The sequence below is a fragment of the Diadema setosum genome, chromosome 21 (genome assembly GCF_964275005.1).
Source record: "Diadema setosum chromosome 21, eeDiaSeto1, whole genome shotgun sequence".
Lineage (NCBI taxonomy): Eukaryota > Metazoa > Echinodermata > Echinoidea > Diadematoida > Diadematidae > Diadema > Diadema setosum.
Genome location: NC_092705.1, coordinates 31,115,448 through 31,140,733, shown reverse-complemented (window position 1 = coordinate 31,140,733; position 25,286 = coordinate 31,115,448). Strand labels below are relative to the sequence as shown.

The following is a 25,286-nucleotide window of genomic DNA, read 5'->3' as shown; positions in this document are numbered from 1 at the left end:
AGTTATTTGCATATGCGTCTAATGTTTATTTTGTATTGAAAGGAAACAGGGCAGAGTTCACCATTACTACGCGTGGGATTAAAAATGGCATAGCGCTGTACACAATGGTTAAAGAATGTTTGTCTGAGATATAACAAGCTTTTACACAAGAAAGAATACGGATAAAGCTCTTGGTGCAGGAAGAGAATCAGAAGTACTTGCATTATCTTTTTGCCCTCATTTGGCGGCTCATTATACCATTCTTGTTTTACACATCTAGAGCAAGTCTTTTGTTTTATCAAAACACAGTGTTAAACATGTGGTGAAAATTTCTCTCTATTAGAGAAAAAAAAAATATCGCGGCAGTGGATATATAATTATATATTGATTAATTATAATGATTTTTGCCAACCCCAGTCCGCTTCAAATCAATCCTTTATGTGCATTTCTATGGGCACTTCCTGGTTCATGAGTTGACCTCTTTGGTGCACGCGCGCCTGAAATGAAGGGAGAATGCGCACTCTAGTTTTTTGTATGTAAGTCTGTGAGCGCACGGGACCTCTGTTCACAGTGGAGCCCTTGGCATGTCCTATTCTGTTAGCATCTTGCGAATTTATTCTGCCAAAGACCAAAGAATCATTTTCCTGACTCGAAATGGCTTTCAATGCTAGTGGATGACACATCACATTTTAGCCTTACTCAGAAATCACATGCAATAATGCGATCGTGCCATCCAATGGCATGCAAAGATGACTCACTTCCGCAATAGACCTAAATACTAACACAAGATACAGTTTTGATCACCTGACTCGCTAGATCACCTATATAGGCTTATAATTGTGATATATGACGCATTATTTGACCCATTTCAGTCAATTTCTCAGATCTGTTTAAGCTGATTATTATAAAGAATGCAAGAATCAGATTTTCAAAACATAGTGGCAGGCACTCAGAGGTTTCACACCAGTCCTGTAAATAAAATGGGAAGGACCAGCCCAAATATATCCCCATCATTTTTTTTTTTCTTAACAAACCAACACTGACATAAAAAGATATGAGCCATGTAAGGACAGCTGAGCGGAGGTAGGCCTATCCTAAGAGCAGAAAACCCCGGAGTGAAAGTGAAGTTTAAACTATATGAGAGAAAAGGGATTCATTACATACACATGAGGCCCCTGATAGATGACAGTCTATATAGGGCTTATCTGGTGAAATGAAGGATTTGATGGACCATGGAATTTTTGTGCCCAGGCAAAAATATGCAAAGATCGAATATGTGACCTTTTAGCCATAATCACGTCTTTAAATATCCTTGTTGAAATCAAAACTTGCTGTAAACTGTAAAGGCAAATTTTATTTACACATATCATGACATTGTGTACATCAAAACTACTATTCATGAAGTCATTAAACACAACTTTGCTTTGATGACTTCAAATCAGATGGGATCTGTTATGACTACTATAGGCCTACATAGTGTTTGTTCGAGTTTTGAGATGTCCCCTAGTGAGTCTACTTATCATAATACAACACTTTGTGCGATCAAACACTATTAAAAGAAATCAAATTGTTATTATACACACACACACACACAAAAAAAAAACACCTTCGGATTTTTTTTATTTGTTTATGATTTGATTTGATTTGATTTGATTTTGTATGGAGAATTCCGTAAGTCCTGAGTTCTGCAGTGCGGCCAGCGATTTCGAGAGAGGGTAAATGTGTAAGACTGGCCACTGACCAGTTTTCATGCAGTGACCAATGTAGATGGATAAAAGAAGTCTGGAAGGCAGACTAGATTATCTTTGTGCTGACATTCAGTAGCGTGCAGTGTGATGAGTATCCATAGTACATTGTACATACGCTATGTTTACATTCGGAGTGTGCGAGTATTAATGGAGATAAGCGTGTTGACTTGGCCGCATGCCGTCCCATTCCATCCCGTGATGATCCGGCACAAATGCACATTGTATACGAGAGTGGTCGGTATCACATCCCGGTATACTAGATCAAACGCTGCGGTTGCACCGGTATTTCTAAGTCTAAAGGCGGCTTCCAGCGCTACTGTGAAATTAGACGATAAAAGTGATATTTATGATTGCCGTGATTTCACACAATCTAAACTTCATGCGTTACCTGTCGACTTGAATTTCATCAGGTGTCGGAAAGAATCAGCGACAATATGGGCGTATCGCGGTATGTCTTCGTTCTTGTCCTGATCGTCGGGGCCTTCTCTGGGTACTTGTTCCACCCGCCGGTGCCCAAGGGCTTGGCCGAGCCGTGGAAGTACAGACTGGTGCTAGGCGTCGCCAAAATAACGCGAGTGTTGGTAAGCCACACGCACACAACACCCTATTACGAATAACTTGATTATCTTGGGTGATGAGTTAATATTTTGCAAACCCCATCGCAAGATAGGGTGTAGACTCGGGCCTTTTCCCCCAGTATTAATCGACAATAAAAAGAGCCACGCATGGCACAGAGCGGGAATCCATCCCATCTCACTATTTGTGGCCATGTAAAATTTGTGCGTCTATACTTGACCATCTTTTGTGTAGGCTGTAGTATCAGTAGTATGTAGGGAGGTGTACTTGTCCTCCATGATGTGAAAAGCGTCAGTGCTACAGTAGCTGCTGTACGACTACAGTGTGTACAATTATAGTAATATTAGTAGCATCTAGGAATTCTGACATTTCACTCAAGTGTAGAAAACATGTCACAGCGGCAGTATTCCTTGACCTTGTTTGATGCATGCCGTAGGAGATAACTATGGAGTACTGAAAGCTTGAGACTTTGAGTCTTTTCTTTTAGAATCTACTATGTAGTTGTACACGTGTGTATGTATAGCTGTACCATAGTTATGGGTAAACTCGACCTATACTTATGTACAATTGTAGGCCTAGCTGGTAAACTCGGCCACTTGTATTATGTGCGCGCTGGGGGCCGAGTTTGCCTGCCAGTCTGAGTTTACCCATAACTAAGGTACCTCAAACTAATAGGAGAACTCCACATGGTCTTTCGGACTTACATTTGAACGATTAAACTGGTTACTATATACTGGGTAGAGAGTTTCAGAATTTATAGTGATTGCGGTTAGGAATAAGAATGTTTTCAAAATTTTTGTTAAACAGTTCCTAATGAACGAGGATGATGACATACAATGTACATGTAGAAGATTCACCATAAGAATGCAGGAGTGGGGCTCAAGGAAGCAGAGCAAAAGAAAAAGCATACGTAAATTCCAGACAGGTGAAACTATAACATATTAATTATGGTATTGTGTGGAAATACATTGGTACATTTCTGAAGTCTCCTACATATCATCATCCTTGTTCAGTGTAATTTGTTTGGCATTTTCAGAATATTGGTTTCTCTGCTCAAGGATCATAATTAATTCCACAAATCTAGATACTGAGGTATCGATTTCCATAATCATTTACGTTGTATCAGGGAGGTGGGAAGAGACCCCCTCCCTTATTGTATGTACAGCATGATATGAAATTATTAAAATTGCAGGGACTTCCCCTTTAAAATCGATGTCTGGTGACTTTTTGTTGGTTTTGTGATGCAGGGTCACATGTTTGCAGTTAAAATATGGGAATGGACATTAATTGGTGAAGCATAAACAGCCTACAAACAAAAATCAAAAACAAAAACTAGTGACATTCATTAAAATCTTTGTATGCAAGATTATCAACAATATTATTACAATGTAAAAGGGCCTACAATGTACTTTGTACAACCTGAGAAAAATAAAGCCAGTTTATGGCCCCAGCCCTGGTAATTAATGAATGGCAGGATTAGTGTTGATCCCTTCTCATTGACAACAACAGGCAAAGAAAGCACCAAGGATGCATACAGGTAATCTGGGAACTCTGTTTTATCATTTTGGAGAATGGATCGGTATTTGTGACCCTGTATCACAAAGCCACCACAACATTGCCAGACATGGCTATTTTGTTCAGGACAGATTCTGATATTTTAGAGCTTACTTTAGAAGTGCAAAATGACATTTATGCAAGCAGACTTTCCTAACATGACTAATAAATGAAGAGAAAGGAAAGTGTACCCCTGGAAGAGAAAATAAGCTTTGAAGTGAAGATTCTTTTCAAGCTTTTAATCTTACCCAGCTGTGCTCTGTGCAATCAATGGGACAAAAAGGGGATACGAAATTACAATGTACATGCATATATAGAAGCCTCTTTGAAGGGATTATTGGGGGGGGGGGTACATGTATTAAAGCTGAAATTCTGCACCTGATTTAAAGTACAACAGCTTGTTATTCATGTCTATGCTGAATTTCAATCTCTTGCATCATCCTTTCAACAGTTATTCGAGGTGAAATGAAAGGATGTGTGAAGAGATTTAAAGAAAACTAACCTCTAAGGAATCTAAGACATCCTTTAATCACTCAGACTGAAACAAAGACAAGTGTTCAAGAAAACTCCTGAAAAGACAATTTCCAACTGTTTTATGTTCCCAAACTTTAGACAGATTAAAGAAGAACTGCACATGGTGTATTTTGCTCGATATTTCAAAAAGTACACCACATGCAAACCTCAAATATGTGTAGCCCCAACTCACAAGTTCATTGACTATATTTGCCAAAAGATTAAAAATCCTTCAAAAATTCATAAAAACTCTTGGATTACTATCTAAAATTAAATAATTTGCTCCTTGTGCTTTTATTTACTTCTCCAGTGAGTTTCATCCAAATCCATTCACAGCTTATAGAGTTATTTTAAAAATACAAACGAGACAAACCAATCATGCCAACAAAAACACAACCTCCTTGCCCTTGATAGCTCAGGTAATAATGGCAGGTAAAAGAATGATGCCTGTATTGTGATATCCAGTCTCATGCCCATGTCAAGGGAAGTTCTGTACCCTGTAACTTGGAGAAGGAATCCACCAATCTTGTCAATTGCCACCAGCAACTTCACTACATATAAGATGTCATCAGTGTTTCTGAGGGACAATATCTTTCCTACAATTGGCTCTTGGATTCATTAGTTTTTGAGATTGTCCTGATCAGGTCATGAAGCACAGGAAATAAGATCAGATACCTTGAAAGTTTGGGATGAAGAATGACAGACTGGAGAAAACATGCCAGCACTGTCGACTGTGAGGTGGGACCAATGGATTCAGGCAGAATGGTTTGCTTGTAGACCGCTGTAAAACAATAAATGTTTGTGTGCATTTTAATTTTGCAAATTTTGCCAAGAGCCAAGATTTGCAAAATTACTAGTAAAATGCATGCAAAAGCTCTTGTCTTCACTGTACGCATTAAATGCCAGTGGCAATTTGTGAAATTTCATGCCACGAAAAAGGCTGTCATCTCCCATTCAGGAAAATGTTATGTCCTGAAAATATCTCGCTTTATGGTAGATCTTTAATACTCAAAATTACTAGTAAAATGCATGCAAAAGCTCTTGTCTTCACTGTACGCATTAAATGCCAGTGGCAATTTGTGAAATTTCATGCCACGAAAAAGGCTGTCATCTCCCATTCAGGAAAATGTTATGTCCTGAAAATATCTTGCTTTATGGTAGATCTTTAATACTCACTTACTATGGTACAAATGGGCAACATTTCATAAGGCTCTTTTACAATCTTAGTTACTGTATGAGTGCAATAATTGTAGTATCTGTATGGCAGCAGCCATGCAGCAATTTAATCCAATATATCAGAGTCATTGCTATGGTAACAGCAATTGTAGCAACTTTCAGTATTTCAAAGCCAGTTTCAATTACTGGGAGTACAATGTAATATCCAGTTGGAATACATTATCACTATGTAGCAGGGCATTATGTGGCATTGTGTCGCAGTCAACACAATATGATATGACGCTTTGACGAACACACCCTTTCAGCAAAAATGCAGGGGGGGGGGGGGAAGGATTTGAATAAATGATAAGGTTCCAGCCAATACAACACTACGATGCCAGCCCTTTTTTGTACAAGTTGATACAATTAATGTTGATTTAATAACCTGTTTTCCAGAAGAGTACCATGTTCATGATGCTCAGAGAAAATGATACCATGGAAATAGTATTATTAACAATACATGGATGTGTAATAAAGTTTTGGTATGAATAAATTAATGATATTTTTGTAGTCATTATTCTTTCCTCTATTTTGTGTCCAAACAGGCATTTGTCAAATACCAGTTTGTCGGCGGAAACCAAACATTCATTGAGATGTATCGTGGAATGTACCGCAAGCATCGACCCAAGGAGATCGTTCCTGGCTCCAATATCAGGTCAGAGGTCATGTCATTTGACGGGGTCAAAGTTCGGGTCTATGAGCCAATCAAGAGGAAGGAGGCGGAGGTGCCTGCAATGATCTTCATGCATGGGGGTGGATTAGCTCTGGCGAGTATCGGTAAGCACGAAGGGGGTAGTATGTTAGTCTGTTTGTGTGTTATTCTGTGTTTTATCAATGGTATTGTTTTATTTTCAGAACATAAAGTTGTATGAGTTCAAGAAGCAGTTACACTTGTAAATCATTCCTTGAATGCTGAATTTACATAATTACTGTTGTATGTTCCTGGCAGCTGAGGCGCATCACATTTCAGGCCACAAGCTGGGATGGATGTGAGACACTGCAGGGGGCAGGATGGACTAAAGTAGCAGGTCTTGATTGCCATGGATGTCAGATGAGATTTTTAGACTTTCCAAAAGATTGCCATGGCATTCACAGTGCTGATAAGAAACCTAGTAGGCTGTGACAGCGCGAGATGAACAGCACATTGCTGCATCGTTGATACGAAGAGAGAAGACCACACTGCGAAGAAAGAATGGCAAAACTTGAACACATGCACAACTAGATATATCGCTACGGCGACTGACATGCCTCCGCCATAATGCATGGTTCTCCTAATAGGTCTATAGTACAATGTCGTGACAATGTGTGATGACAGTTTCACACAATTGGCAAAATATTAAAATGACAGGTTTGCCACAAATGTGCTGAATGTTCACTTTCCTAGAACTAGGTTCAATTGGATGAATGATTAAAATGTCAGAGTGCAGGTATTTGGGGAACTGATGATTTTTACTTGACTTTTGACCCTTTTATAAGTTTATGCATTGAGTAATTTTCAAGGTATTGAGAAAAAGTATAATTTCATTATCAAATGGGAAAATAGCATTATCTAAACCTAGCCTTTGACCTTTGACCTCACAGTTACTTTTGAGATATGGAGGAAAAAGTGCAATTCAGCACTTTCATTTGACCTTTGACCTTTTGACCTTTGACCTTTTGGCAAGAAACTTCCCACAGAATATATATTGGGTAATACATGCATACATCAAGTTTAAAAAAAAAAAAAAAAAAAACCTTCAGGCATTGTATAAATATAAGGAAAGTAGTGTTATTTTGAGGAGTTGACATTGACCTTTGACCCCTGACCTTTGAACCATGACCCCCAACTTCCCTGGATAATCACTGCCCATTGGAACAAGCATACAAGTGTATACTAAGTTCCATGAAGATACCTTGAACCATTATTTTGCGAGATACGGAGAAAACCATGAATTTTCAACCCTTTTTTTCACAAAATAACCTGCGTGACCTTTGACCTTTGACCCCGTGACCCTAAAATCCAAACAAAGTATTATCCCCCCAGGATATACCCTCATACCAAGTTTGATGTAAAACCACCACACGGTTCTTGAGATATCGACAAAAACAAAACGGGACAAACGGACGGACGGACGGCCCGAAAACATAATGCCTCCGGCCACTTCGTTGGCGGAGGCATAAAAAATATATGAGTTTATGACCAAATCCATGAATGCTGTGAACCTTACTGTCACAAAAATCTACAACTGTAGCATTACAAGGGCTTGGTGAATTTAATTGTATCTGGAATGACTATAAAGTAAGAGCATGCAATACATACATGCTATACAGTTGTACACATGCAAGTTGGAATCCCATCACTCTCAAATGTTAACGCTGTGAAGCATTCTGTGTTCATGTTCAATATTCAATTTCAGGCAGTAGATTTCCATTTTGTTTTATAGTTTTACTCATTTTCATAAACATTTAATACAGTGTACTTGTAAAGTAGGATCATGCAGGAACTACAACATCGTAAACATCTGTGCCAGTTTGTGAAGAAAGTAATCCAATGGATGTACCAATTGGACAAAATCACATTGAGAACCAGAAAACGTGTTGGTGCAATTGTCAAATGCATACATCGTGTATGTGCTGCAAACACAAAGCACCGTGGGTTTTGTTGCCATGACAACCAAATCCTGTCTCAGGTTGTATCAGGCCCTGACCGAATTCAACCCAGCAGTTAGACATGTACTTCCTATTGATTGTTCACGCCTTCTGAAACCTACTGTAAAGATGGAATGTGTACAAATTGTATACATTGTGCCCTTCATAAGAGGTAAAGGCCTGGCCAAATTGTTTTATTAGTGTCAAACCATACTACCCAATTGTTTGATTTGTGCATGCACCGTGTAAGAGTAATTGTGCGTGATAAAATCACTAATTGTGTGTGTGTTTGAATATTTGTGTCATACTCTACTGTAAATGATACCTTCATTGTAGGGTTCCATGTTCTAAATTATGTATAAATGAAACTGCCTTAGTACCGGACTGTCTATAAAAGTCATGTCTATTTTTGGTTTATAAAGCTGCTTAAAGTACCCCCAAGAAAAGTTGAAATGTTAATGACATTTGTATAAATTTGGCAAAGTGACCTCCTAGCATGTATTTTTTTCCTCCAGTATAATGTAAAACCAGAAATTTTCATGCACATTGTAGTTTTGCGAATTCTGCAAGAGCCAAGATACTTGTGTCAAAGCATAAATGCACACAAAAGTTCTTGTCTACACTACAGTGCATTGCATGCCAGTGGCAATTCGCAAAAACCTTATGTAGTGAAAAGTGTGACTTGAAGCATTGTGTGACGGCCACAGACTATGTTCAGCTTTGGCTGGTGACAAACTACAACATGTATTTTGCCTGTTTTGCTATTGAATTACTCATCATATTATCAAAGAGCTTGTGTATTATTGCCCTTTCACTGCAATTTGAGTCAGTATTTGTACTCAGGCTTCTTTTGTTGACCTTTGTTAAACAGATGTCTATGACCGCTTGACCCGTCGCATGGCAGAAGAGCTAGACATTGTCTTGGTGTCTGTGGAGTAAGTTCCTTTCTCTGTTTTTCCATATTTCTCTGTTTGTAATAGACAAAGTAATAGACAAAGAGTCAATGTGATATATGGTATCAGATTAAAACATGGTCTACTGTGCTGTTGATAACTGTACTATATACTGTACATATGTGCTCACAAGTGCTTCTTCTTTTTTGTTGTTGTTAAATTGCTAGTTAAGTTGTAAACTGTAAAGGAATGTGGCAAATTTTTTTATGCCTTTAAAGGACAAGTTCACCCTCATAAACATAAGGATTGAGAGAATGCAGCAATACTAGAACACATCAGTGAAAGTTTGAGGAAAATTGGATAATCGATGCAAAAGTTATGAATTTTTAAAATTTTTGTGTTGGAACCGCTGGATGAGGAGACTACTACAGCTTGTGAGTCATATGCATACAACAGTATAAAGAAAATGTAAAGAAAATTCAACATATTTTCACTTTTTTTTCCGCATAATAAAAGAGCACTTGACTTGCCTCTTTCTAAAGGCAGGGGGAATAATATTACCCCTAACATACGTCAGTAACGAGTCAAGGGAATGTGTACTTTTTTTCAAAAGATGAAATTTTGTGAAATTCTCTTTATATTTTCCTTATATTGTTGTACGAATGTGACATCTACAGTAAGTTATTCATACACTGCAGTAGTCTTCTCATCCAGCGGTTACTGCACAAAAACTTCAAAAATTCATAACTTTTGAACGGATTGTCCCATTTACCTCAAACTTTCAATGATGTGTTCTACTAATATTGCTACATTCTCTCAATCCTTATGTTTATGAAGGTGAACTTGTCCTTTAAATTTTTAGCCCCATGCAACATTTTATCAGGAAGGTGCCAACAGCATCTTTGATTTAAAGTAGAACACCGCCTCATTGTCCTTCCTCTTGACCTGTATCTAGAAAATGCAACATTGCACAAAAAAGAAAAAAAAAAAACACATTTCTCAGTAGAATGATGTTAGCTGTGAAATGATGATTTGATTCCATGACAAAACTCGTGAAGTGTTTCCTTCTCTTGTTTTTGGAAGCATGTATTTCCCAAAAGGTAAACGCTAGAAACTTCCACTTTTATTTTTTTTTTTTCCGATCTAATCTTTGGCATCTCCTAAATTCACTCTATGAACCATACTCTCTCAAAAGCAAGAATTCACAACAGTTGCTATTTTGATTCTAGTCCAAAAATGCAATTTTTTGCTGTGCTAGAGCGTGTGACACATCATATATACTGCAGCTGACATCAAGCTACAATGTATGAACACATGCTGATGTGTGTACATGTATACAATTACATTTGTACACCTATATTGCACTTTTATTTAGTCCATGGTCCAAACGTAAACCATGGATTTGATTTTAATTACATTGTACATGTACCTTTGTGAATTTAGGTTTTATACAGTAAAGTTTACATTATAAATGATCACTGGAACTCTAAGGGTTTATACCCTGCGTCAAAAGTGCTATTATACAGTAACCTCACTAGTTGAATATCTACATGTACAAAATAAGTGTATATCATGGCCATTATTTCTGAGAACAAAAGAAAAGAAAAGAAAGACAAGTCATGACTTTAATGATGGCATTTTGATATGGAATTTTTTTAATGTAAATTTATGTTTGACTGTTGTAGTGTTTTAATGATACACACTTTACACATTATACAGTACATGTATGCATAGTTGTACTTGAATGCTTATTGCTCCCAAATTATTGTGTCCATCGTATCATTTGATAAAAGTACAGTGTATTAAAGGATTGGCTGAATGCATGAATGTGTGGGAGGCATACAAAAGTCTAAGTAGGTGGCAATAGTTTTATCAAACATGGAAGCGCGGTGGCTGGATGCAAGGACCAGTGAGATATCACTCCCTTTGACATCGATAGCGTGGAATGATATATCGTTACAGAGCGACCACCTGGCAAAAGATTGATATGATATTGGTGTCTGAGTGACTGGCTGATAGTATCCTTTAAATCACAACCTGTACCAGGGGTGGATCTACCTTTTTGCAGAGGGGGGTTTGACCCAATGGCGATGTGGAGCATCCGAGAGGTGGATATTCCCTTCTCACTGATTTTTCTTTTGTTTGTTGTTGTTGCTATTTTGAATGTCCATATGTGATGTCTTCCTGGCATCTACTTACACAATGGAGACCAGTATCACAGAGTGCTAGGAACACTGAGAATTTCAATGGTTTTGAAAGTCTTCATGCAACAATGCTGACTTTACATATCATACGTATATCATACACAGATGCTCTTAAATGTGCTCAGATTTCTGTGTGCACATTTTTTTTTCTGTATTTATTCATTGATTTTTTGATTTATTTATTGATTTATTCATTTATTTATCTGTCTATTTATCCACATATTTATTTATTTAGTTATCTATTTATCTCTTTATTTATTTGTTTGTTTGTTTGTTTGTGGCTAGCAATATTCATGATTTTACTCTGAATTTGAACAATTGCAGCAATAACAGTTTGATGAAAGTTTTATGTACCAAATTCCACCATAAACTTTGCACAAAAAAATTGCAAGTCGGTGTGAGATTTTTCTAACTTTGCAGGAAACTTCACAAGGTTGTTTTATAAAGAGGAGATTAAAATGAAGAAGAAAAAGGAGAAGGAGAAGTAGAAATAAAAGAAAAAGGAAAAAAGAAAGAAGAAAAAGAGGAAGGAGAGAAAGAAAGCAAGTACTGTATAATACACACACAAAAAAAATGAAGCATGAGCTACAAAAACTCAACAATAGAATTATGTAGTCACAGTTTCGGTGTCCATGCAGTCCAGAAAGAGGAAACTATAGATGAAAATAATGCCACGATTTTGATATTGCTTACAAGGGATTGCCACAATGTAGGTTGTATTGCATACTGTACATATTTCACCTACAGTGTATACACTTCTTCCCCTTATAATTCTAATACAAATATGAAACATATGCTTTTTAGTGTGTAATTACATCTGACCACCAGGATATACATGTATCATATTAGATATCATTCTTGGTTGAAACTTTTGTCAGAGGAGGTGTTTGAAAGTCTGTCTTGAGTGATGAATCTAGGCATATATATGTGATATTATTACTGGTACAGCAATATATGTTTTAATGTGATAATTTGATCCTGTATACAACATAAGATTATGCACTGTGTATGGCAGTATTGCATTATTACAGAGATGTGCCCTCACAGTTCCAAACTAGAATTAACACCAATACGTACACTGTACAGTGTACATGTATGTTGTACCAAGAACTATGGAACACTTTTTATGATCAAAGGCAGTATCCTTCCACAATATTTTATTACATTTCAGCTGCAAAGGCAAGACATTACTGAAAAGGTGTAAGGATACAAGTGTTCATTAAGAGCTGTGATACAGTGTATGCTCTATGGTACTTGCCATTTTTCTGCATTCTTGGTGAAAAACATGCATGGTATCTTTAAATGCACATATTTCATCACCTACATACTTGTACACAGTATGTGTACAGAAGTAATTGTGCAAATACTGTAAAGCCAAAAATGTAAACAAATGAACTTGTCTAATGATTAAGAGAAATCAGTCAAATGAAGCAAGCCATGCAAATATGATGACGGTTTGACGTTCCTATTGTGGTTAATTTTTGGTTGATTTTGCAGTATTCAGAATATCACAAGTTCCTCAAGCATTTATCAAATACTCTAAGACACAATGTTTTCGTGGCATTAAATTTTTGCAAATTGGAGCCAATGGCCTTTTTAGCAGCATGACATTTTCGCGAGTTGCTTCTAACATTCAATGCATATACAATAAGTGCAGACAAGAACTTTCATGTGCATTTTAATTCCGCAAATCTTGGCTCTCTGAATCTTGGCTCTTGCAAAATTTGCGAAATTAAAATGCACACGAACATTCCTCATTTTACAGTATTAAAGATAGTAGACGAGGCCTGGCCTGCCAGGGTATGGGTTAAGTTTAGGGTGTGAATTTAAGTTAGGAGTAGGATTAAATTCAGGATTGATAGTGTTAAGATACACGTATCAGGAAAAGGGTGTGGGGTAATTGTCCAGCGACTTACAGTGACTACACCCCAAACAAACACAAGTTATAGTGATAGGGTTCATAGTAAAGATTAGGGTTTTGGTAAGGGTTAGGTTTAGGGTTTAAATTTTGATTAGGGTTAGGACGAAGTTCAGGATTAGGATTAGGGTTAGGATCAGGTAAAGGGTGTACACTTTGTAGAGTAATTGTCCAGGGGTACCGGTAATTGTTCTAGAATTGCTATAAAGAGTAGTGAAAAAATATGGAACTCTCTTGCAATTTGAGCGATATTACAATGACAACACCCCAAACAAGCATGCAATTGGCTTGAACAAAGCGACTCTTTATCCAAAATACCTGACATGAACGTACAATTTTTGTAAGTGTTTCTGATACTTTGAGCCAGCACTCAAGTTTTATGTAGGTTATCACTGTGAACACTGTACACACTCAAGTTTGAAATGGGTTATCTTTGTGAACGCTGCACACTACACACTGACCGAATATTTGACTTGTGTCAATATTGACTATCTTATCAGGCCTGTGTTTCAAGTTCATTCAAGATATCGCAAAACTTGTGTAATCTAAACTTCAAGGCCATACAGCTGTATGGTCCTTCTCCCAGTCATTAAGTTTTTTTTTTTTTTTTTTTTTTTCCCTGGGGGGCAATGGAATATTCCTGAGCATCAACAATACCAGTAACATAGTCTCAGTTTAATTATCAACACTGTCTTATTCTCCCAGGTTACTAGTATTCTCTTCAGATTTATTTACATTGCTGCTCTTTGTACTTTGATTTCTTTATAGATATGTATGCTTACTGATGAATGCTGCTGTTGCCTCCTCAGTACATGTCACCTTGGTTTGACAGTGCCTGATATTTGTTGTTGTTGTTGTTTTACCTCATTCCCATGCAGTATTAAATAACGACACAAAATTTGAGCGTTTTTAGGGCCAGGTTTTTAACTGTCAAGAGTCTTTGACTTCATGTGCTTTGTATCTATTCACGTTTTTAATGTACAGTGTATTTTTTTTTCCAAAATAATAAGCTTAAAGATAATAAAAAGTTTTGGTACCTCAAAAGCTTCCCTGAATTTCCTTGTCTTGGTTTGTGTTCCAGGTTAAAGTATGTTGTCTGTGAGAATTACTCGCCCCAAAGTGCTCTCATGTCTTAGTAATCATGCAATAATGGTTTCGTACCAGAGAGCCGACGCTGTACGGCGTCGATAAATATTGTACGAAACCACTGACTGCGACCAGCAGCGTGCAGCCCATTGTACGCATAGCTAATTGCGACCAGCAGCCCCATACGCATAGTGTAATGGGGCTTCGCATTGTAGCATTCAGGATCATGACAGAATTAGTATCGCGGGTAAATGTCAACTTAAAATCCAAAAATTTCTTCGATTTGAAGACTTACCAATTAAGTTGAAGTATTGAAAACAGGCTTCGAACAACGTTTGGTTCTGCCAATAGTCCCTTTCTGTTCGAATTGATGACTGAATGTGACTCGGTCGAGAGGACCTTGGGAGAGCTATGTACATACACTGGATACTATGGCCAGCGCATGCGCACACAAACATCTCATCCGTTCATGGATTTGAAATTTGTGCGCATGTGATGTGTTCGCATGCACTGGCTGTAGTATTCAGTGTACTGTATGTAGCTCTCCTAAGGTCCTGTCGACCGAATCACATTCAGTCATCAATTCGAACAGAAAGGGACTATAGGCAGAACCAAACGTTGCCCGAAGCCTGTTTTCAATACTTCAACTTAATTGGTAAGTCTTCAAATCGAAGAAATTTTTGGATTTTAAGTTGACATTTACCCGCGATACTAATTCTGTCATGATCCTGAATGCTACAATGCGAAGCCCCATTACACACATGTACGCTATGCGTATGGGACTGCTGGTCGCTATGCGTATGGGGCTGCTGGTCGCAGTTAATTGCATGATTACTAAGACATGAGAGCACTTTGGGGAGAGTAAGTCTCACAGTGTTAGTTATATGAAAGGTACTTTAACCTGAAACACAAACTAAGACAAGGAAATTCAAGGACACTTTTGAGGTACCAAAACTTTAAGTGCCAAAAATGGGTACAGTTCATACAATCATGCAGTTTATTCTGGTGAAACTAACATACACACACTTTATGCACCTGCATTAATTCAGCTGGACATACAATATACAGTGGATAAAACATATTGTTTGATTACTATTCAGTGTTGGGGTTTTGAACCCACGTCTGTTGCTTAAGAGGTTTAGAGTATATGTGACCCTGCATCACAAAACCAACAAAAAGTCGCCTGACATGGATTTTCAGTTAAGAGCAGATTCTGAAAGAGCAGACTTTAAGCTTTAAAACGATGTGTAACTCAATTCAAATGGACTCTCCTCACCTATCCTAACATTGGAAAGAAAGCATTACAGTACTCTGGGAAGTATGAACTGAGGAGAAAAGAGGCTTTGAAGTACACTACCAAACCTTGCTAGCTGTGTGATGAATGGAGGAAAAAACAGGATGTAAACCACCGTAGCAACAACAATGAAGGGATTATCAGATTAAGCTGAAATTAAGCATGCTTTATCAAGACATTCTGTAGATGATGCTAACTTTCAAAGCAGTAGCGTCATCCTTTCTAAAGTTATTAGAGTTGAAATTAAAGAGTATGGACAGGGTTTTTAAAGACCTAATAAAATGGTTTAGACATTTTTTTCTCAATGATGTAATAATATTAAATGTTAAATTCTAAGTAATTCTGTGGTTGTGTGGGGTTTTTTACTGTTCTGAATTTTGTTCTATATTTGTTAACATAATGGATGCAATTTCCTCGGTTTTGGAAAACTTGCTATACTTTCACCACATGCGGCGCACTATCACTTCTAAATTGTGATGACGTCTAAGAACGGAGTCGTCCACGACCAGTCTAGCCGTAGCCAGCGAGCTGGCAAGGCTATGCTAGCGCAGCGCAGCGACAGCCGGCCGGCGGCTGCACTGGCTAGCGCTGGCGGGGGAGGGAGCTAGCGAGCGCATAGCAGGTGCTGCGCTGCACTATTGTCATTGGCTAAGCCTTTAGACAAAAGAATATTTAATGAACTGTATCGGATTTAATACTGCCAATAATACAGATTACAACTGTGGTACGCTTGGATATCCATTATTTTCGGCAAACTCGTGAAATAGGCCCCACCACTGCGTGTCTGTACTAATAGGGAGCTTTAGATTTTAGACGCGCGGACGTTCAAAGAGAAAAAAACATGATCTGAGCGTGCGCAATAGCGCGGATCAAGTTACTGCGCACGCTCAGATCATGTTTTTTTCTCTTTGAACGTCCGCGCGTCTAAAATCTAAAGCTCCCTAATAGTAATACTACGGTGACTCGCCTGTTTCAGCCCCACCGTGTGGCGTTCATCTCGGTAGGTAAGCACGGCGGTGGGGCTGCCTTCCACAGTGAATACTCGTGAATGCGGCGAAAATGACTTCATAATATGGCCCTCGGCTCGACTAATTTAACGGCCAATTTAACCATAAATACAACCCTACCTAACCCTAAACCCTAGGAGGACCTACCCTTGCTTGCTATAAACGCACGGGTACGGTGCACGCGCACTGTGGTGGGGCCTATTTCACGATAGCCCCACCACCACTGCGTGTCTGTACTAGTAATACTACGGCGACTCGCCTGCTTTATAGGCCTAGACCAAAGAGATTATAATCTCTTTGGCGGCCTAGACCTACTCGTGAATCCAGCCCCACCGTGGCATTCATCGGTAGATAAGCACGGCGTTTGGGCTTCCTTCCACAGTATGATTTTTAGCATAAAACAAAAACTACTCGACCAAAATTGACGATCATTCTTGGTATCGTTTTTCTTAGAAAATGACGCATCTAAATTACTGATCATATTGCAGAAACTGACTATGGGAAACTGGCTAGGCCTTTCTTTTTTTCTTTTCTTTTTTTTTAGCCACGACCCACCCTGTAACAACATATCCCCCTAACCGTGATAGGCGTTAGAGTGTGGCCTCTGTACTACTACCAAAGATTCTGCTATTACTACTTACTAGTCTACTAGACCTAGTGCCGTAGTGGTAGTAGTATTACTAGTAGACTACTACTACTAGTAGACTACTATAACTACTAGTAGACTGCTACAGTCTGTACTAGATCTACTACTAGACTACTACTGGTAGTTTAACTTGTAAGCGCCGGCCGACGGGCCAGGCCACGGCCGGGACGCTCCCGCTTGCTTGCTGCGGTCGGAGTAGCCGCTCACTTTGTGAGCGAGCTGGGCCTGTTCTTCTAATCTACTTACTAGACAGTTACAACTTACAATGTCAATCATGTAGAATACAGTATATCCTTTCTAACGTTAAACTATATGGGGGCATACCAGACATACCACTCTGTATTTCCCAGGCGATCGTTTCCGTGAGGTCTATTCTCGGGCTTGGTGCCATGTTCATATGCTCTTGCACTGGCAGCAGCGGGGGAGATGCAGCTGGTTCATATCGGTAAGGTGCAGCCCCACAATAACGTTCTGGTTCATCGGCTGCCTCTCCCTCCCCATCTTCCCCTTCAACTTTATGTGCCTCGTCTTCCTCTCCGCTATCGTCAGAGCTGCAGTCTTTATCATCATCATCAATGTCGAAGTTTACCCATATAGTGGAAGACATTATGCTCGAGGTACCAGGTATTGTGCAAGCTAACTTAGTGATAATGTACGTGGTAATGCGTATGTCGACAGTCAGTGTGTCGACCGGGAGCGCACATCCCGCGGGGCCGGCCCGGGCCTGGCCGGGCTAGCTATCGTGTACGCGCGTGTACCAAGCTAGTAATCTGAGTGCTTGTGCTGAGCGGCGTCTGCTAACTGAGCACAACTCCGTGCTTATACGTCATCAATCGGTTCAGGGGTGTTGGTCACGTGACTTTTTCGCAAAAGCTGCAACGGGGTCCTCCAAAAATGTGATATTTGGGGGAGTTTCTAGAAGCGATAAAAACTGGAACGACACTGACAACATATTTACATTGATAATCATGACATATATTTTACATTTCTTTTGCATATTAAAACATTTTGCAAGCATTTTATTAGGTCTTTAAGAATGAAAAGGGGACTCTGTAAGACACAACTCATTACACTATTCTACCAAAAAGCATTCAAGAAAAAACTGCTAAAAACACAATTTCTTGTTTTTATGATCCTAAACTTTGTATAATGTGGAAGAAGACTTGCTCTTTTAAAAAATATGAAAATCTCAAGATTGGCTAGGTTGACCCGTTTCACCTGTTTTCAGTCACACAAAATCAATGTGTGCGACTTTTTGTTCGTTTTGTGATGCACGGTCACATATTCACTGATGTGCACTGCTCTGATGCAGCATCTATAGGAAGGTCATTTCATCACCTCCCTTTTTTATACCATGGAAACAACAAACACCTACTCATTAATCAATCATTTTCATCAAGGGATTTTTATGAACACATGGGGTCAAATGTGCAATGTAATAACCATTTACAACGTACACTGATGAGCTCATAATCATTGTACCGTATCATTACACTTGTAATACATTGTAGGTTACATTTGCTCTCCACTCCTCTCTATAAAATCCAATGAATTTTCCACAGCCACCAAGTTGTGTGTTTGAATGTTTGTGCTTGTAGTTGTGATACATAAGTCTGAGCACTGTGTGTGAAAATGTATACATTTCTTTGCATGGGTCACATAATTTTTTGAATTGAAAGGTATTTATTAAATAACATCTCTTGCAGCCAGGAGGCTGGATTGCGGACATTTTACAAGGATCATCATGAATACATTCAGATATACAAACATACATTAGAAATATTAACTATTGCACAATAAAATCAACCTTTACCATTAAAAAAAAAATACAATTACAATTATTCACATCTCTGTTCTTATTTCCATGAATAATCCCTTTTGTTTAATAAATAACCTTACTAAAAAAAATCAACTTTCTTTTCATCTACTCATCTTCTTTTCCTCCATCTTCTCTGTTCCCCTCCTTATAAACTTTACCATCCTTATCATCACTTTCACTCCTTCAACCTCTTCTTATTCCCTGAAATTATCCTTATCATAATCACACATTATTATTTTCCATCATAAAAATTAAAATACTATTTACTCTCTATCACAAAATATCAATCAATATACATTCATAAAAATATACTATTGCAATGTATTGTTAAGGTCAGTAACTTGTCCTGGATACTGGTTACACTTCATATTGAATCATAGTCAGGGTCAATGTCCTAATTCTTATCAGTATTCTCCCACACATATATCTTGTACAGATTGAATATCCTTTGTCCTAAAGTCATAAACTGGAGAGCTTCGTTAGCCCCTATGTGTTAATTGAACCAAGACACACAAGTATAAGCTTAGTGTTGGTGCCTAGAATAAAGCAGTAATCGTATAGCCCATTTTTCATTTACTATACTGACTATGCAACTTCCTATCCTTTGTCCTCCCCTAGTAGCTAAGACGTTTGATGTCACCCCTTTGTAATAGTCTCAACTTTATGTCTCTTTGTCCTATTGTTGTAGCCATGCTTCCCTCCAATTACCACCCTATTGCCCGATTGTACCTGTATTAGTTTCTCATTTAATCTCTTCTATGACTATGGAAGTAGCTAACTGGTTAATTGTTTGTATACTTGGCTGGGAATGATGCCAAGCTAAAACTCCTGCTTGGGAGTGAGTCTGAATTTGGTCCTCCTCAAGTCAAGACGCCAATAAATGTTCTCTCCGTAAATGCAATGATTTTATGTTGGTGTGACTGATTCATTGACTCTTGTTTGAAACACAACACTGGTGGCAGCGGTGGGATCCAAACTTATACACGCCAAAGAAATACAGTAGTTTAAGTAACCGAAATGCCACAAATTTAAAGACATCATGAAATGTCAACGACCTGAAATTGAGATGGACCACAAGGCGAAGGCTGGCGACTTCTAGGTGGGCTATAAGGTCTGCATGACAGCCGACAAGGACAATGAAGGCCCGTACTTTTCTGTTGATGGCAGTAGCTCTGGTCTGCATGTACTTTGTTTTGTCATCAGATGTCAGAAATATCATTGAATCGTCGGCAGGACCAATGACCACAGAAAAATGTTTTTATGAGATAGGGACCAGCGGCAAGGAAGTGCACATGGGGAGAAATGGCGGGGACTTAACTCGTGGAGATTACATTGGATGCGAGATGGCATGGATGGCGACAGAGATGATGATGACGGCTTTAGGGCCAAACCACCGCGGACCTGGCTGGATGAATATGGCAGGCGCTGGCAGGAACGTGGGCAGATAGCTGTTCTCCATAAGTAGGAGCAGCACCATAGAGACATCTTGACTGGACGGGAAGCACATCGTTGGATAGACCACTCGGCACGTACAATATCACCATGACAACGAAGAGACTTTGGCCACACCACGACATGAGTGCACTGATCGACAAAATAGCTTTTCTCCTTTCCGGTACGTTTCTCATAGCTACACATGCTCTTTGGCTTTGTAACTTGTAATTAATTTTATTATTTAAAGATATTGGTGAAATTCAGTTAGTTTCACAACTGCTTCTTGAAGGTAATGCGTTGTGTTTCGATATTCTGTAGAGAAAGCGTGCAAAACAAGAAATGTGTGATGAAATTTTGCTATTGGCACGAAAATGAAGCAACAGATGAAATTGAAACCCTGAGGTTGTCAATCAGATAGTGAGTAAAGGTGCCTAGATGTCATGAATTATAGAGATAATTCAGTAATGTGCATTGATGTTCGTATATGGGTGTTTTTACTGGTGAATTGCCCTGCGACTATACAAAGTTGCCTTAGCTGAAATTTTCAGGCAGCAATGATCCAACGTGTAATAGCACACGTATGTGAATAAAGCTACAGTTTATCGAAAACATAACAAGACGATTTCTCCGAAGGGTCGCTGGTAGTTAAACATATTTATAGATACAGTTGTACCAGTAAACCGTATGGAAAATTATGACAGCATCTTATCTTTCCTGGCGTGGCATACTTGTGATTAGGTGAACATTTACATGTGTGATAGAATTTAGTTGGATATGTCAAGTGAATGCAATTACAGTACCCCTTTAGTTGAGTTGACTAGTTGTGTACAAAAGATACATGCCAGTGTTGTAGAGGTTAAGCTCCAAGGTTTGTAGAGTGTACAAACTTGTGTTGAGGCTAAGGAACAATCTGCCCTGCATCTATACAAAGATGCCTTAGCCGGATATATCCGGGCCGCAGAGAAATTCCTGTAGAGTTTTGCATGTAGTTGTTTCATAGAATGTTGAAGTAGACTAAGGGTATCAAGATTTGCGTCACCACTTGTCACCCAATTTAGGTTTTACACTGTGATGAATTGTTCAGTTGATGCTGGCATTAATTTGCATGAGGATCCAAGTTTCACATCAGGGTTTGTTGTCTCTGTTTATTCCATCCCTCACTCTAGTTTTTTATTTTATTTCATTACATTGTACACTGAGAGACCAGAATGTTTACACCAGTCCTATGCATTATGAACAGGAATTGGTGTAGTACCCATGCTCTTATGTTGCAAAAGGTTCTAAAATGAATTAATATCCTACAGTACTGATCTGTTAACTCCTGTTCGTGGTTAACCTTTAATTTTCTTGTCAATGGCGACCACATTGTATGTACACTGTACATGTCGTTTTACTCTTGATCTCGATGTGTTTACAAAGTAGCATCTCTTCCGTTTAATATTTTACCTCGAATGAGGTACTGTCTATTCTTCTCTTTCTTCTCTTACAATAATTTATTACTTCTTCGTTATCTTTTCTTCTGCAATGTTTCATTCTTTCTACAAAACTTAGATTGTCGAAGCTTCAATAATCAATGCCGTTATTCTGATTTTCAATGTGCATGTTATAGTGTAACTGTATAATGTAAGATTAAAGGTAAGCGCTATTTGTTGATAGATGGACGTACAGTGAAAATGTAAACAATGTAAATTTGGGTTGTTATTTCTGTTACATGCTGTTTGTTCGTGTCATTACTTTTTGTACATACATGTACATGATTATACATCGCTGTCAGTTGTAATACATTTTTGAGTTGTTTTGTGATGGGTTCATTATTTGGGAGTTATAAAATATTACTTTTTTGGACTATTTATTGATTATAGTTTGGATAAATGTGACAACCTCTCTAACACCTTGTACGAAATCTTCACTATCATTCTGTTACACCTCCTGATTCTGTTTCTGTCTTCTCTTTCTGTCAAGTGTCTTCTCTCTCTCTGTCTTTCCATGTTATGTATCCGTACTGCTAAATTCACCCCGTCGTAGGTTGTGTATTGAGGACAATACCGCTTTTCAAAGGGGGGGGGGGGGGGGGGAGTAGTGTTAAGGTCAGTAACTTGTCCTGGATACTGGTTACACTTCATATTGAATCATAGTCAGGGTCAATGTCCTAATTCTTATCAGTATTCTCCCACACATATATCTTGTACAGATTGAATATCCTTTGTCCTAAAGTCATAAACTGGAGAGCTTCGTTAGCCCCTATGTGTTAATTGAACCAAGACACACAAGTATAAGCTTAGTGTTGGTGCCTAGAATAAAGCAGTAATCGTATAGCCCATTTTTCATTTACTATACTGACTATGCAACTTCCTATCCTTTGTCCTCCCCTAGTAGCTAAGACGTTTGATGTCACCCCTTTGTAATAGTCTCAACTTTATGTCTCTTTGTCCTATTGTTGTAGCCATGCTTCCCTCCAATTACCACCCTATTGCCCGATTGTACCTGTATTAGTTTCTCATTTAATCTCTTCTATGACTATGGAAGTAGCTAACTGGTTAATTGTTTGTATACTTGGCTGGGAATGATGCCAAGCTAAAACTCCTGCTTGGGAGTGAGTCTGAATTTGGTCCTCCTCAAGTCAAGACGCCAATAAATGTTCTCTCCGTAAATGCAATGATTTTATGTTGGTGTGACTGATTCATTGACTCTTGTTTGAAACTCAACAGTATTATACCAAACACTAGTTTCGTATCAATAAAATTATTCATAACTACCAAATTTCATATTTCACATAACACAGAACACAGAAACATAATATGGTAATTAAACTGATCTAAAAAGTCTGCTTAAGACTAAACAATTCTGGCAAATGAGAAAAAATTGAGATAAAATCAGAAATAAATGAATGAATGGAGGGCCCATATTCAAACACATCAATACAAAGAGAGAGAGAGAGAGAGAAAAAAAAAAAACACCTTAACAATGGTGAATCAACATGCAGTTTTTAACAAAGTTGAGTGTTTTATCAAAGAGAGAAAATTTCGGCGTGCCTGCAAAAGGCTGAACTTGAATAGTAAAACACAGAGTGCATGGGCATTATAACTTTCAATAAAACATCAGTTATATTCTTCTCTGTAAAAAAAAAAAAAAAAAAAAAAAAAAAAATATATATATATATATATATATATATATATATATATATATATATATATATATATATATATAAAATTATATTCATATTAAAACACTTTAAAAACTTACACATATAGAAGCAAAATTCATTTTCATGGATAATCTCTATTGTTCATACAATTAACCTGACTAACCACAACTTTTTTTTTTTTGCATCTACTCATCTTCTTCTTCTTCTCTTTCCCCCCTCCTTATAAACTTCTATAAATTTCTGCATAATTTATTAGTTTGAATAACAAAATGATGAAACAAAAGGGCAGTGTGGTCAGCCAGTATTACAAAACTTGTTTGCATTCCATTCTGGAATACAGTACCTAATGAAAGCACCTATGAAGGGTAATAAGTTGTTGTTCTGTGTTATCCTGATTTCTTTTCAGATACCGATTGATACCTGAGTATCTCTTTCCAGCTCAGATAGAAGACTCCCTGACAGCTACCAAATACCTCCTGACTCACGCTAGTGACTTTGGGGTGGATCCCCGGCGAGTTGGTGTTTCTGGAGACAGTGCTGGGGGCTACCTGGCAGCAGTCATTGCCCAGCAAATCCATGACATGCCTGAATTCCCCGACATTAAGGTTCAGATCCTTTTCTACCCGGGAACTCAGATGTACGACTTCAGCACGCCATCGTACCAAAAGTGCAAGGCGGTCTTTGGCGAAAATGGCATGCTGACCCAGAAGACGCTGGCGTGGCTGGGCAGTATGTATCACTTTGGCCGGGCAGACCTGGACTTCATGGGTAAGCTGATGGCCAATAATCACACAGCGCCGTCCTTCAAGCAGTCGGCCCGATACCAGCGGAACATCAACCACAGCCTTATACCCAAGGAGCTGGTACCAGACTTTTACAAGCCACCTCCCAACGACACGGGTGACCTGGCACTGTGGGAAAAGGTCAAGGAGATCTTCTCCGATCCCCGCCATGACCCACTGATGCGCGACGACCTGCGTGGCATGCCGCGCACGTTCGTCGCCACCTGCGGCTTTGACTGCATCCGTGACGATGGCATCATGTACGCAAAGCGGTTGGAGCAGGACGGCAACCATGTTGAATGGGTGAACTACGCAGGATGTTTTCATGGCATCCTTTGGCAAGGCTGGATCAACTTTAAGATTGGCAACCTGATGCTAAAGGATGGCCTAGAGTTCTTCAAGGCAAATATCTGAAATAAAGTATCAGTAATTTTTATTTTTCTATCTCCTCTCCTTTCCACCCTGTTCTCTTTGTAATGATATATATTTATCTTTTATTAGTAGTAAAAAAAAAAAGGAAATCATGCCAAGATTAATTATTTGTGTAGTATTTGCTAAACAGGGTGATCATGTACTCTAGAATTGTCTTAATTTGCACATCTTGTGTATATCTTATATGTAAATGCAAATTTATTTATTCAGAAAATGTGTGTATTGCATTTAATAGCACTTCAAGTTACCTTAGCATGAATAAAGAATATATGGAAGTAGAATTACGTGTACATGTACTTTCAAAATCAAGCACCTTGTCAAAAGTTGAAACATGCAATGCTTTAATGTCTGTTTTCTACAACACTTTATTAGTTTAAAAGAGTAAAATGTTAGTCTCATTAACTATCTCACAC

The 25,286-nt window shown here is 38.4% G+C and overlaps 1 protein-coding gene across 1 annotated transcript; it reads left to right on the top strand.

The window, feature by feature from the left end:
• Nucleotides 1–2,161: 2,161 nt before the first annotated feature.
• On the top strand, nucleotides 2,162–24,855 carry LOC140244945 (neutral cholesterol ester hydrolase 1-like). The gene is made up of 4 exons (XM_072324552.1): nucleotides 2,162–2,308; nucleotides 6,131–6,362; nucleotides 9,085–9,148; nucleotides 24,066–24,855. Exons 1-4 carry the CDS (start codon nucleotides 2,162–2,164, stop codon nucleotides 24,853–24,855), a joined length of 1,233 nt encoding a protein of 410 aa, XP_072180653.1.
• The last annotated feature ends 431 nt before the right edge of the window (nucleotides 24,856–25,286 follow it).